At 34.1% G+C, this 15,771-nt stretch overlaps 1 protein-coding gene across 1 annotated transcript in view; it reads right to left on the bottom strand.

Moving 5' to 3' along the window:
* Positions 1-3,495: 3,495 nt before the first annotated feature.
* The window catches only part of LOC142236305 (carboxypeptidase B), a 54,122-nt gene continuing 41,846 nt past the window's right edge, over positions 3,496-15,771 (bottom strand). The window contains exons 2-6 of the mRNA XM_075307566.1: positions 12,583-12,910; positions 12,203-12,514; positions 4,419-4,529; positions 4,178-4,332; positions 3,496-4,117 (exon numbers count right to left, since the gene is read on the bottom strand). Coding sequence (XP_075163681.1) covers positions 3,826-4,117; positions 4,178-4,332; positions 4,419-4,529; positions 12,203-12,514; positions 12,583-12,910 — 1,198 coding nt within the window. The 3' untranslated portion in view covers positions 3,496-3,825. The remainder of the gene's footprint in view (positions 4,118-4,177; positions 4,333-4,418; positions 4,530-12,202; positions 12,515-12,582; positions 12,911-15,771) is intronic.

Here is a 15,771-nt window from a genome sequence, read left to right as displayed (position 1 = left end):
ATACCCCCGTCACCATTTTATGGTGGTGGGTATAAAAAGACGGCCAAAGCGCGATCCCGGAGGCTGTACACGACGATGCTTACGAAGTTTGACTGCGTGGTAATGGACGACGAAACCTACGTCAAAGCCGACTACAAGCAGCTTCCGGGACAGGAGTTTTATACGGCAAAAGGAAGGGGAAAAGTAGCAGATATTTTCAAGCACATAAAACTGTAAAAGTTCGCAAAGAAATATCTGGTTTGTCAAGCCATCTGTACCTGTGACTTGAAAAGCAGCATTTTCATAGCTTCCGGGACTGTCAACCAAGAAATTTACGTTAAAGAGTGTTTGAATAAACGTCTGCTGCCTTTCCTGGAGAAACACGGTTGTTCCGTACTGTTTTGGCCGGATTTGGCATCTTGCCATTACGGTAAAAAGGCCATGGAGTGGTACGCCGCCAACAACGTGCAGGTGGTTCCCAAAGACAAGAACCCTCCCAGCACGCCAGACCTCCGCCCAATTGAGAAATACTGGGCTAATGTCAAGCGGAACCTAATGAAGACCATAAAAACTGCTAAGGACGAGCAGCAGTTCAAGGCAAACTGGCTTTCTGCGGCCAAGAAGGTGGACAAGGTGGACAAGGTGGCTGTACAAAATCTGATGGCAGGTGTCAAACGTGAGGCCCGGCAATTCGGATTTGGAAAAGCGAAAGCCTAACTGAATATTTTTCCTGAATTTTATACTAATTGAACTTGAAAAAGAAATTTAATTTAATTTTTTAAATAAACGATTTCACTGATTTACACGCGTTTTCCCTTGACCAAATTTTGACCGTATCACCCTTTATAATAGGTTTGATCTGCCAAAAAAATGTGCCTACCAGAAATATTAAAATTTTATTTGACAATATATCGCAGAATTTTTTAATGTACATCCAAAACATTGAATTCGGATCACACCTAAAGGAGTGATGCAAATTCAGTGCAACGGCTGTTGAAATGGTGGACTTCCGTCTATGACAAGCTCATGTTAAATTCATGAATTTGCATCACTTCTTAGGTGTGATCCGAATTCAATATTTTGGATGTAAATTAAAAAATTCTGCGATATTTTGTCAAATAAATAATTTTTATAATTTTTTATAATTTTTAATGAATTCTTACGCTTGTCGGAAACGTTTAACCTCAAATATTTTCAAAAATTCACAATTTTTTCAGATTGGATTTAGCATTTTTGTCGACAAAATTTAAATGATTTGTACCATTTTATGAATTCTTACTCTGTTTTTAACCTATTTGAAACAAAAAAAGTTAAAATTATCCATTAAAAGTATGAAAAAACCAAGTTATACAAAAATTGAATTAAAAGAACTTCCTGGGTAGTTAAAATAAAGAACATCATTGGGAGTGCATCTTTTGGAAGTGCTTTTAAAGTTGTGACTTCGGAAGAACTTCCAAATTTTTTTGCTGGGTAGTTAACCTTTCACAAAACCTTTCACAAAATACTACAGAAACTGGAAGGAAGGAAAACTACTTAAGTCTTGCAAAAGTGAATTACTGTTTAGAGAGAATTTTATAAAATCACCTTTTGGCCAATTTCCATACTAATTAAAAAGTTTCAAAATTGTAGCTAGTCATTCTTTGATACCAAGAATAGTTTGAAGTTGTGAATGAGAGGTATAAATCTAGTAGAGTTTTGAATAAAAACAATAAAAAGCATTACAGCATTAGAGTGTTACTGTTTGCTAAATTTGAGTAAGATCGGTTAATAAATGAGGCCACTATGGTAAAACTAACGTTAATAAGGACAATTTTTTTTAAAATTGGGTGCTACATATATATGGGAGCTATATCTAAATCTGAAACGATTTGAATGATATTTTGCAGGTTTGGTTGATATTACAGCTGAATTTGAGGAGTGAGATCGGTTAATATATGAGGTCACAATGGTCAAAAATAATGTTATTGGGGACAAATTTTTCAAGATCGGGCGGTGCACATATATGAGAGCTATATCTAAATTTGAACCGATTTGGATGGTATTTTGCAGGTTAATAAATAAGGCTATTAAGACCAAATTTTCGAAAATCGGGCGATACATACACATGGGAGCTATAGCTAAATCTTGACCGATTTTGGTCAATTTTTCACATATAGTAAGTACTATAAAAAATTAGATTTGGCCAACTTTGAGTAAGATCGGTTGATAAATAAGAGACTTGTGGCCAAATTTGGGAAAATCAGGTGATACATATATATGGGAGCTATATCTAAATCTGAACCAATTTCCATGAAATTTGGCACACTTAAAGGATGTTCAATTGGATTACTTTGTAGCAAATTTGACGCGGGTCGGTTAGTAAATGAACGCAATCTGACTATCATGAAAATGCTACACCCACTTTAAGAGAATTTGTAGCATTCCTGGTCGGTCTTCAAACAATGTGCGTCTGACTCATTCGTCATACCCGATGCCAAGGAAATGAATAATGTGATGTCACTACCAAATCCTGGAATTGTCTCGAATAGACATATCTGACTTCTCTCATTCGTATCCAAGATTTGGCTGATATTTTGCAAGTTTTTCGAGACTCATAAAATATTCGGATGTACGGAATTTGAGGAAGATCGGTTGATATACACGCCAATTATGACCAGATCGGTGAAAAAATATATGGCAGCTATATCTAAATCTGAACCGATCAATAGGGATCATCTTTGAGCCGAAACAGGACCCTATACCAAATGTTAGGACAATCGGACTAAAACTGCGAGCTGTACTTTGCACACAAAAATACACCAACAGACAGACAGACAGACGGACATCGCTAAATCGACTCAGAATTTAATTCTAAGCCGATCCGTATACTAAAAGGTTGGTCTATGATTACTCCTTCTTGACGTTATATACAAATGCACAAACTTATTATACCCTGTACCACAGTAGTGGTGAAGGGCATAATTAGATATTCTACACTAGGTTTACGACTTTTGCGACATACGTATTATACCGTCGTAAACGCAACAGGCCAACTCTGGCCTAAAATATCTTTGGCGTTTGAATTTCAAGCAAATAGAATATAAACTACGTGAAGCCCAATTAATCAAATCGGGCTTTACCAAAACATGCACCGATGCAAACGATTTTTCAGCGCTTATTTGTGGAACTCTTGCACTATATATTTTAAATTTCAGCCAAATCGGATAAATATCCTAGAAGCCCATGAAATCAAATCGGGAGATCGATCTATATGGGGGCTATACCAAAACATGAGCCTACACACACCGCATTCGTTACACTTGTTTATAGATCTATAATACGTTTGTTTTCGAATTTCATGCAAAATGTGATACCTAGATGGTCTATATGGGGGCTATACCAAAACATGGACCGATACACACTCTATTCCGCACAGCTGATTGTGTTCCTAAAATATCTATAGAATTAGAATAATATTTTTGGCATATACCATTTTTATTTACCAACTATTTGCATTAGATAATCCAAACTAAGTAATTGATATTTTAAGATTTTATTAAACTAAAAATAATTAACAATTAAATAAAATTTCTAAATTACAAATAAATGTATTAAGGCATTAGATAATGTACTAAGAGAAAATTATAAAGGGACATCACATGGACCTTCCATACAACATTCAACAAAAATACGTAAAGTTAATAAAAATGCATTTGCTGCTAAAGTAGTATAAATAAAACAAAATTCAATACTAATTATCTAAAATGACATTCGTTGACCAACACATAAAACTTCTTCATTATAGGCAGGAAGCCAAAACAATGATAAGGTCCGTCCTTCACAGCCGTCCTTCATAACCGAGGTCCATTAATATAAACTGACATGCCGGACAAATTCCACAAAACCAGCGAAAGTCTCCTTACATATGTGTATAATATCTGATGAGGCCACTTGGAAATTCTCTCCGGGTAATTCGAGGGTAAAGGACATGGGTATACCCAAATTGCCATAGGCATAGTCATCTAAACCTCCAGAAGCTTCGTACAGGATATTAGCAGATGTACCCACTGTATAAATGGTGCCACGATATTTGGCTATTTGACTGGCAGCTCTCTGAGCCACTTGATGCAAGAAGCTACGTGTAGGAGCAAAAGCATTTCTATGGAGAGAGAAGAAGTTAGTTGGAGCATTAATATTCTTACAGAATGCCTGTGTATACCTGGCATAGCCAAAAGGATAGAAAATGAATTTGCCAAATGAATGAACATCCAAACTAAGCTTCACACGATGACGATTATATTCCAAATAACGGGCAATAGCTGCTGTTTCCGGTTCCGAAGATGGATGGGTTCCAGAGAATACTTCTGAGCAAAGCTGGAAAAAAGTCAAAAAGAAACAACAAATGTTAGATCCGTTGATACTGGCAAATATAAACCAAACTAGAATTGCCTGACAATTACATTTTGACTTGCACCACGATCATTCCAGTGATTGGGGAAATTACGATTGATATCGACACCAACACAACTACGTCCAGGATAACGATGTCTGTTCTTACGCCAAAAACGATCCTAGAAATGTAAAAGAAAAACATACACTATAATATATTCAGCATCAAAGAAGAAAGAACCAAACAATCAGGGTAACCACACACAAAGATGGACGATGATTACCTCAAACATGTTTCAATATTATTTTCTCATGGCGAACATGGAACACTTTTGTCACAAAAATATTGTTTTCTAGGCAAATCCTGCATGGACGAAAAATACTGTTTTTCATATGTTTGGGTGTAAAAATTATATGTTTGAAACTCAAATTTTTGAACACAATGTTTTTAAGTACAAGCATACAATGTTCATAAACTAGAATAACTTGTTTGGGACATATATGTTAATATGTTAGGACATATTATGTTTGGGACATACAATTTTTGTAAATATAATATGCTTGAATGCAAACATGTATTAATTTAGAAATAGCCTATAAACATAAATGTGTTTAGAAAGAGAGACCTAGAGAGTATGCTGCAGGTAAAAGAATGGAAATAACCAATTGGCGCCTTAAAAATATATCGACACAAAGAAAATTTCATTAAAATTTTTACTACCAGTGTATGCCCTAAGGTAAAACATAATATGTTTGAACAATACAAACAATATTTTGTTTGGACCAATCCTGAAAATATATATACTTGAAGCAAAATGTGTTTGGGGTATATGTTACAGAAGCGATTTTTTTTTTTGAGGTTGTGTATATGATAGCTGATATGGAGCGTTGCCAATTTAGCTATTTTCCTGCTAGATCTGCATCAATAATAACAAGTAAAGGGTGATTCTTTTGAGGTTAGGATTTTCATGCATTAGTATTTGACAGATCACGTGGGATTTCAGACATGGTGTCAAAGAGAAAGATGCTCAGTATGCTTTGACATTTCATCATGAATAGACTTACGATCTGCCACAACGTCGAATTTTCAGTGAATGGGCCCTAGAAAAGTTGGCAGAAAATCCGCTTTTTTATCGACAAATTTTGTTCAGCGATGAGGCTCATTTCTGGTTGAATGGCTACGTAAATAAGCAAAATTGCCGCATTTGGAGTGAAGAGCAACCAGAAGCCGTTCAAGAACTGCCCATGCATCCCGAAAAATGCACTGTTTGGTGTGGTTTGTACGCTGGTGGAATCATTGGACCGTATTTTTTCAAAGATGCTGTTGGACGCAACGTTACGGTGAATGGCGATCGCTATCGTTCGATGCTAACAAACTTTTTGTTGCCAAAAATGGAAGAACTGAACTTGGTTGACATGTGGTTTCAACAAGATGGCGCTACATGCCACACAGCTCGCGATTCTATGGCCATTTTGAGGGAAAACTTCGGAGAACAATTCATCTCAAGAAATGGACCGGTAAGTTGGCCACCAAGATCATGCGATTTGACGCCTTTAGACTATTTTTTGTGGGGCTACGTCAAGTCTAAAGTCTACAGAAATAAGCCAGCAACTATTCCAGCTTTGGAAGACAACATTTCCGAAGAAATTCGGGCTATTCCGGCCGAAATGCTCGAAAAAGTTGCCCAAAATTGGACTTTCCGAATGGACCACCTAAGACGCAGCCGCGGTCAACATTTAAATGAAATTATCTTCAAAAAGTAAATGTCATGGACCAATCTAACGTTTCAAATAAAGAACCGATGAGATTTTGCAAATTTTATGCGTTTTTTTTTAAAAAAAAGTTATCAAGCTCTTAACAAATCACCCTTTATATACGGCCGTAAGTTCGGCCAGGCCGAAGCTTATGTACCCTCCACCATGGATTGCGTAGAAACTTCTACTGAAGACTGTCATCCACAATCGAATTATTTGGGTTGCGGTAACTTGCCGATGGCAAGGTATCTTAAAACTTCCTAACACCGTCTTCTAAATTACAAGGTAGTCAATACGTAGTATATATTAAACTAAAAAAGGCCGATTAAATACGTATATAATTAAGTTTAAAGTTTCTACAGAAATAAAATTTTGACAACATTTTCTATAGAAGTAAAATTAGGAAAAAATGTTCTATAGAAATAAAATTTTCACAAAATTTTCTATAGAAATAAAATTTTCACAAAATTTTCTATAAAAATAAAATTTTCACAAATTTTTCTATAGAAATAAAATTTTTACAAAATTTTCTCTAGAAATAAAATTTTGACAAAATTTTCTATAGAAATAAAATTTTGACAAAATTTTCTATAGAAATAAAATTTTGACAACATTTTCTATAGAAATAACATTTTGACAATGTTTTCCATAAAAATAAAATTTTGGTAGATTATTTTTGGCTTGAGTGGCAACCATGAAATCAATCTGGGGAACGGTTTATATGGGGGCTATATATAATTATGGACCGATATGGAGCAATTCTTGCGTGTTTGTTCATACGCGTAGAAGGCCTCTGGGGAGGGGCTTAGACCCCCCCAGAAAAATTTTAGCCCCCCAGAATTTGAAAACCTATTTACGATTTTCAATTTTTATAAAAAATAAACAAGCTCTGCCAAAAAATCGTCGCCAAAAAAGTAATGAAAATTATCTTTTTGGATCCGGAAGTGGTGCAAAATTGGCGAAGAAGCGATGAATTTAACATGGGCTTGTCATAGGACGGAAGTCCTCCATTTCAACAGCCGTTGCACTGAATTTGCATCACTTCTTTTGGTGTGATCCGAATTCAATGTTTTGAATGTAAATTAAAAAAATTCGGTTATATTTTGTCAAATAAATAATTTTTATAATTTTTAATGAATTCTAATGCTTGTCGGAAACGTTTGACCTCAAATATTTTCAAAAATTCACAAGTTTTTCAGATTGGATTTAGAATTTTTTCGACAAAATTCAAATTATTTGTACCATTTTATGAATTCTTACTTCGGTTTTAAGGTATTTGAAACAAAAAAGTTAAAATTTCCCATTAAAAGTATGAAAAAACCAAGTTATAAAAAATTGAATTTAAAGAACTTCCTGAGTAGTTAAAATAAAGAACATCATTGGGAGTACATCTTCTGGAAGTGCTTTTAAAGTTGTGTCTTTGGAAGAACTTCCAAATTTTTTTGCTGGGAAATGTGTGGAACTACTTTTACTTGCTTTATTATAAATTAATTTTCGCGTTCTTTTGATGTCTATTTTTTATTCATTTTTATACCCTTCACTACTACTACTGTGGTACAGGGTATAATAAGTTTGTGCATTTGTATGTAACGCCAAGAAGGAAAAGTCTGAGACCCATCGTTTAGTATACCGATCGTCTTAGAATTAAATTCTGAGTCGATTTAGCGATGTCCGTCTGTCTGTCTGTCTGTCCGTCTGTCTGTCTGTTGATGTATTTTTGTGTGCAAAGTACAGCTCGCAGTTTTAGTCCGATTGTCCTAAAATTTGGTATAGGGTCCTGTTTCGGCTCAAAGACGATCCCTATTGATTTTGGAAAAAATCGATTCAGATTTAGATATAGCTGCCATATATATTTTTCACCGATCTGGTCATAATTGGCGTGTATATCAACGGATCTTCCTCAAATTCCGTACATCCGAATATTTTACGAGTCTCGAAAAACTTGCAAAATATCAGCCAAATCGGTTCAGATTTAGATATAGTTCCCATATATGGCCTTCGCCCGATTTACACTCATTTGCCCACAGAGGCCAATTTTTTGCTCCGATTTAGTTGAAATTTTGCACAGGGAGTATAATTAGCATTGTAGCTATGCATGCCAAATTTGGTTGAAATCGGTTCAGATTTAGATATAGCTCCCATATATAGCTTTCGCCCGATTTACACTCATGTGCCCACAGAGGCCAATTTTTTGCTCCGATTTAGTTGAAATTTTGCATAGGGAGTAGAATTAGCGTTGTAACTATGCGTGCCAAATTTGCTTGAAATCGGTTCAGATTTAGATATAGCTCCCATATATAGCTTTCGCCCGATTTACACTCATGTGCCCACAGAGGCCAATTTTTTGCTCCGATTTAGTTGAAATTTTGCATAGGGAGTAGAATTAGCGTTGTAACTATGCGTGTCAAATTTGGTTGAAATCGGTTCAGATTTAGATATAGCTCCCATATATAGCTTTCGCCCGATTTACACTCAAATGACCACAGAGGCCAATTTTTTGCTCCGATTTAGTTGAAATTTTGCACAGGGAGTAGAATTAGCATTGTAGCTATGCATGCCAAATTTAGTTGAAATCGGTTGAGATTTGGATATATCTCCCCATATATAGCTTTCGCCCGATTTACACTCATGTGCCCACAGAGGCCAATTTTTTGCTCCGATTTAGTTGAAATTTTGCATAGGGAGTAGAATTAGCGTTGTAACTATGCGTGCCAAATTTGCTTGAAATCGGTTCAGATTTGGATATATCTCCCATATAAAGCTTTCGCCCGATTTACACTCATATGACTACAGAGGCCAATTTTTAACTCCGATTTAGTTGAAATTTTGCACAGGGAGTAGAATTAGCATTGTAGCTATGCGTGCCAAATTTGGTTGAAATCGGTTCAGATTTAGATATAGCTCCCATATATATGTTTTTCTGATTTCGACAAAAATGGTCAAAATACCAACATTTTCCTTGTAAAATCGCCACTGCTTAGTCGAAAAGTTGTAAAAAAGACTCTAATTTTCTTAAACTTCTAATACATATATATCGAGTGATAAATCATAAATAAACTTTTTCGAAGTTTCCTTAAAATTGCTTCAAATTTAAACGTTTCCTATATTTATACCCTTCACCACTACTGTGGTACAGGGTACTAACATTGTGTTCCACCCTAGTGCATTAGCCGACTTAAATTTTGAGTCTATAGATTTTGTAGAAGTCTATCAAATTCTTCCAGATCGAGTGATATAGCCCCCCCTAGGAAAATTGTCTAGCTACGCTAATGTGTTTGTTAGAGACCACATTTTAACACCATGTTCCAAATTTCAGCCGGATCGGATGAAATTTTCTTCTCTTTGAGGCTCCGCAAGCCAAATCTGGGGATCGGTTTATATGGGGGCTATATATAATTATGGACCGATGTGGACAAATTTTTGCATGGTTGTTAAAAACCATATACTAACACCATGTACCAAATTTCAGCCCGATCGGATGAAATTTGGTTCTCTTAGAGGCTCCGCAAGCCAAATCGGGGGATCGGTTTATATGGGGGCTATATGTAATTATGGACCGATATGGACCAATTGTTTCATGGTTTTTAGAGACCATATACTAACACCATGTGCCAAATTTCAGCCGGATCGGATGAAATTTGCTTCTCTTAGAGCAATCGCAAACCAAATTTGGGGGTCCGTTTATATGGGGGCTATACGTAAAAGTGGACCGATATGGACCCATTTTTGCGTGGTTGTTAGAGACCATATACTAACACCATGTACCAAATTTCAGCCGGATCGGATGAAATTTGCTTCTCTTAGAGCAATCGCAAGCCATATTTGGGGTCCGTTTATATGGGGGCTATACGTAAAAGTGGACCGATATGGCCCATCAATAACAACTACTTGTGCCAAGTTTCAAGTCGATAGCTTGTTTCGTTCGGAAGTTAGCGTGATTTCAACAGACGGACGGACGGACGGACATGCTCAGATCGACTCAGAATTTCACCACGACCCTTAATATATATATATATATATATATATATATATATATATATATATATATATATATATATATAATATATATATATATATATATATATATATATATATATATATATATATATATATATATATATATATATATATATATATATATATATATATATATATATATATATATATATATATATATATATATATATATATAATATATATATATATATATATATATATATATATATATATATATATATATAAATATATATATATATATATATATATATATATATATATATATATATATATATATATATATATATATATATACATATATATATATATATATACATATATATATATATATATATATATATATATATATATATATATATATATATATATATATATTATATATATATATATATATATATATATATATATATATATATATATATATATATATATATATATATATATAGACGGACGGACATGCTCAGATCGACTCAGAATTTCACCACGACCCTTAATATATATATATATATATATATATATATATATATATATATATATATATATATATATATATATATATATATATATATATATATATATATATATATATATATATATATATATATATATATATATATATATATATATATATATATATATATATATATATATATATATATATATATATATACATATATATATATATATACATATATATATTATATATATATATATATATATATATATATATATATATATATATATATATATATATATATATATATATATATATATATATATATATATATATATATATATATATATATATATATATATATATATATATATATATATATATATATATATATATATTTATATATATATATATATATATATATATATATATATATATATATATATATATATATATATATATATATATATATATATATATATATATATATATATATATATATATATATATATATATATATATATATATATATATATATATATATATATATATATATATATATATATATATATATATACTTTATGGGGTCTTAGAGCAATATTTCGATGTGTTAGAAACGGAATGACATAGTTAATATACCCCCCATCCTATGGTGGAGAGTATAACAACTTGTGTCAAGTTTCAATAGTTTTCGATACTTTGTTTCGTTCGGAACCCCTACGGTTCCGGACTGAATAGTCTAAGTGAACCTGAAACTTAATCGGGCTGCCACTTTAACCTACGGGTAAATGGTGCAAACTTCTACTGTCGAACCTATCACAGGACTGTTAGCGATTATCTAGTTTATCGCAATTTTTAAATCCTCATATAATTTATTAATTTCTACACGTTCTGAATGTTAAAATCTTATTGGATCTACACATTTACTGAAATTTATGTTAATTATTTGAATTATCTATTGTTCAACATATTCCAAAAGTTTTTCCTTTCTAGTGCGATTCGGATGCTCGAATTGAAACATGCTCCTAAGAAGAGTTCCCAGATTGGTTCATAAGGACCTGGTCCAACTAAACTGTAGCAGGAGGTGTTATTTTGCAATGACTCTAAGTCGAGACCTAAAGTGTAAACTGGAACTGGGCCATACACACCAGGGACTAGTCATTTCCGTAGAGAAGATAGTGTCATTTCAACAGACGGATGGACGGATATCGCTAGATCGGCTCAGAATATTTATGCTAATGGAATGATAAATTTAGTATATCCTTCAACACAAGGTGGAGTGTACAGAAATTAGCTTTGAGTCAGTACAATTTTAAGTAAACAATTTAAATTTAAAGTCAGGCACAATAAATATTTGTAAAATATTTTTCCACTGTTCCACTGTTGCCTGTTAGTGAAACCCAAAATCATCCCGAGACGAATCGTTCATCTAGGATGAAATTACAATAACTTAAGATATATTTGCTATAAAACCTCGAACTTTGCCATGAACTCAATTGTGATTCTATAGGCTATAATTCTAGAGATATCATCGAGTGATTTTTGACGTTTCGTTCGTCTCGAAGCGAACGAAATTTCCATGAACAGGCAGAAATTTTTAACCCATATTAAATCGAACTGCATACTCACATTGGTAAACGAATATTCGTAGCCATCAGGATTAACCAATGGTAACAAATACAACTCGACATCACTGAGAACTTTCTGGAAAGCTCGAATATTTGTTAAAATCTCATTGGCGAAATATAAAACTGACAACGGAGTGATCCATTCACGACCATGGGCTCCAGCCTGAATGTAGGCAACACGACGTGGACGTACACGACTATTCAGCGATATGGAGAGAACGGCCAAGTGGCGACCTTCAGCGGAGCGACCCAATGATTCATAACGGCAATATTGGGGGTAACGAGATGCCAAAGCGCTCATGAAACCTAAAATCTGAAACAAAAAAAAAAAAAAACAAATATTTTTAAATTTCTAGATTTTTCTGAACTTTATGAGCTCACCTCAGTGTATCTGGGAAAATGTGAGAAAAATCCTCTCGCTTGTCTTCTTGACCTACTACGACCACATTGGGATCCCTCACAGTCATAGTCAACTCCAGTAATGGTCTCATTAAATGATCGCATCTCTTCCATTAAAGGTCTGGCTTGATACGTTACACCCAGTTCATGAAGGCGTTCCTCGAAAATAGGCTGCATAATTGGACTAACCGATATAATGGACATATTACGTGAAAGTAACCAAAAATCCAAATCAACATCTTGGGTTTGTAAGTCGACCATATATTTAAAGGCTTCTTCTCGGTCATGGAATACTGTGTATTTGTTGTAGCTGTAAACAAGTAGAGAATAATTTAATAAATTAGCGTCGAAACTATAAATAAAAGAAATAGAGAGAACTGGATAGGGCGACTACATGATAGCCTATGCAAAAATTCAAAAAAACTAACCGGAACGGATGAAATTTACTGAAATCTGGACTTTGAAATACCAAATTTGGAATTCGCAATACCCTGAAGGAGACGAGATCGACACATGGTGTCTTTGCCAATATTGCTCAGAGCCGAACCCTGAGTCGATCAAGTCATATCCGTCTGTCTGTGAATACATTTTTCCTAATCAAAGTCAAGGTCGAAGTTTTAGTCCAATTGACTTAAAATTTAGCACAAAGAGTACAATTGTCAAGTGTGCTAAATTTGATTGAAATCTCATATACAGTAAACGTCAAAATAAACTATACATTAGAATTTGTTTCGAAATACGTTTTATTTCAGTCTTTATATGTACGAGGGTTCTTGTCCTTGGGAACCACCTGCACGTTGTTGGCGGCGTACCACTCCATGGCCTTTTTACCGTAATGGCAAGATGCCAAATCCGGCCAAAACAGTACGGAACAACCGTGTTTCTTCAGGAAAGGCAGCAGACGTTTATTCAAAGACTCTTTCACGTAAATTTCTTGGTTGACAGTCCCGGAAGCTACACAGAAAAAAAAATTACGAAAATTTTTCCAATTAAATTCTTAATTGAGTTTTAAAAAATATTCAATTAAAAATTTAATTGATTCAACAAATTTTTTAATTGAAATAAAAATCAATCACACAAATTAATAGTATCAATTAAGTTTTTAATTGGATCAATTAATTTCTTAATTGACTGTCAATTAATTTTTTAATTGATACTATCATTTCTGTGATTGAAGACATTTCAATTAAAAAATTAATTGGATCAATTAATTTCGCGATTGAATCAGAAAAATATTTTTTTGTGTGTATGAAAATGCTGCTTTTCAAGCCACAGGTACAGATGGCTTGCCAAACCAGATATTTCTTTGCGAACTTTGACAGTTTTATGTGCTTGAAAATATCTCCTACCTTTCCCCTTCCTTTTGCCGTATAAAACTCCTGTCTCGGAAGCTGCTTGTAGTCGGCTTTGACGTAGTTTTCGTCGTCCATTACCACGCAGTCAAACTTCGTCAGCATGTCGTGTACAGTCTCCGGGATCGCGCTTTGGCCGTCGTATTTTGTTTATCATCGTGATTTGGAGTCACTACCTTCTTGTAATTCGATAGTTCGGCTCGTTTTTTTGCTCGATGCACGGGTGTAGACGATACACCCAGCTTATTTGCGGCATCTCGGAGAGAGAGGTTAGGGGTTCGCTTGAAACTACCGGCAACTCTCTTTGTCGTCTCAGCGGCTTCCGCTTTTCGATTTTCCCCGATCCAGACTTCCTGGCTGTCGACAAACGTTCCCCAAACACTTTAATTATATTTGTAACGGTTGATTTGGCAACTTTTAGCGATTTTGCCAGCTTTGCGTGCGATTAGCTCGGATTTTCGCGATGTGCGAGCAAAATTTTGATACGCTGCTCTTCTTGCTTGGACGGCATTTTGACAACTGAAGAGTGAATTCCAAAATCAAAATAGGAGCAACATTCTACACACACACACCTTCAAAATGAGGGGTGTTCAATTGAAAGAAATACGTCAAGTTTATATTGACCAAATTTTGACCGTATCACCCTCTAGTTTTAAATTCGTTAACAATTTTATGAACAATCCTGAGAATTCAAACTTATTCGCTGTATTGTTGATGTGACTGAAGTATTTTGAGTTTGCTACATTTTCTGTTACTTTTTCTACATTTACAACGCGTATGTGACGTTTACGACGTTTACACCTTTTCGACAGTCGCAAACTTAAAAAAGTTTGATACATACCATCTCTGGTTGTAACACAATGAACTGAATAGTCTAAATAAGCCTGAAACAACGGTCTGGGTCCACGGCTGACCAGTAAGCTTTGAAAGTTCGTCACAGGGATATGAAAGTTTGTTTTAGCTGTAAAATCAATTACACGCAGAGAAGTAACATGATCGAAGAGCAAAATAATAAGATAGGAGCTATTTTTGCGGCGACCATGTAACATTTTCACCTACAACCATGTTGTCTCAGTGAATATGGTTCTAAGAAAAATAAAATTGTCCTCATCTAAAATGTTTTTATATTGATAACAAAATTTTGTTTCCATTAAAAGACAATGGTCAGGATCTAAAATGTTATGGTATTCGTCAAAAAAGTTTTTCTTCCAGTTAAAACAACATGATCACAACCTAAAATGTTTTGATCTTTATGAAAAAACTTTTTTCGTCGTCGAGAAAAGGACGCCACTTGAGAAAAGAAAACACAAAATTAACTTTATTTATTTATTAACTAATTCATTGTTTATTTGTATTTATAATGTCGTGCAAGCAAACATCATATATTTTTATACCCTCCACCATAGGATGGGGGTATATTAACTTTGTCATTCCGTTTGTAACACATCGAAATATTGCTCTAAGACCCCATAAAGTATATATATTCTGGGTCGTGGTGAAATTCTGAGTCGATCTAAGCATGTCCATCCGTCCGTCCGTCCGTCTGTTGAAATCACGCTAACTTCCGAACGAAACAACTATCGACTTGAAACTTTGCACACGTAGTTGTTATTGATGTAGGTCGGATGGTATTGAAAATGGGCCATATCGGTCCACTTTTACGTATAGCCCCCATATAAAGGTACCCTCAGATTTGGCTTGTGGAGCCTCTAACAGAAACATATTTCATCCGATCCGGCTGAAATTTGGTACATTGTGTTGGCATATGGTCTCTAACAACCATGCAAAAATTGGTCCACATCGGCCCATAATTATATAT

This window comes from Haematobia irritans, chromosome 4, assembly GCF_050003625.1.
Source record: "Haematobia irritans isolate KBUSLIRL chromosome 4, ASM5000362v1, whole genome shotgun sequence".
NCBI lineage: Eukaryota > Metazoa > Arthropoda > Insecta > Diptera > Muscidae > Haematobia > Haematobia irritans.
This window is presented reverse-complemented; position numbering and strand designations above follow the sequence as displayed.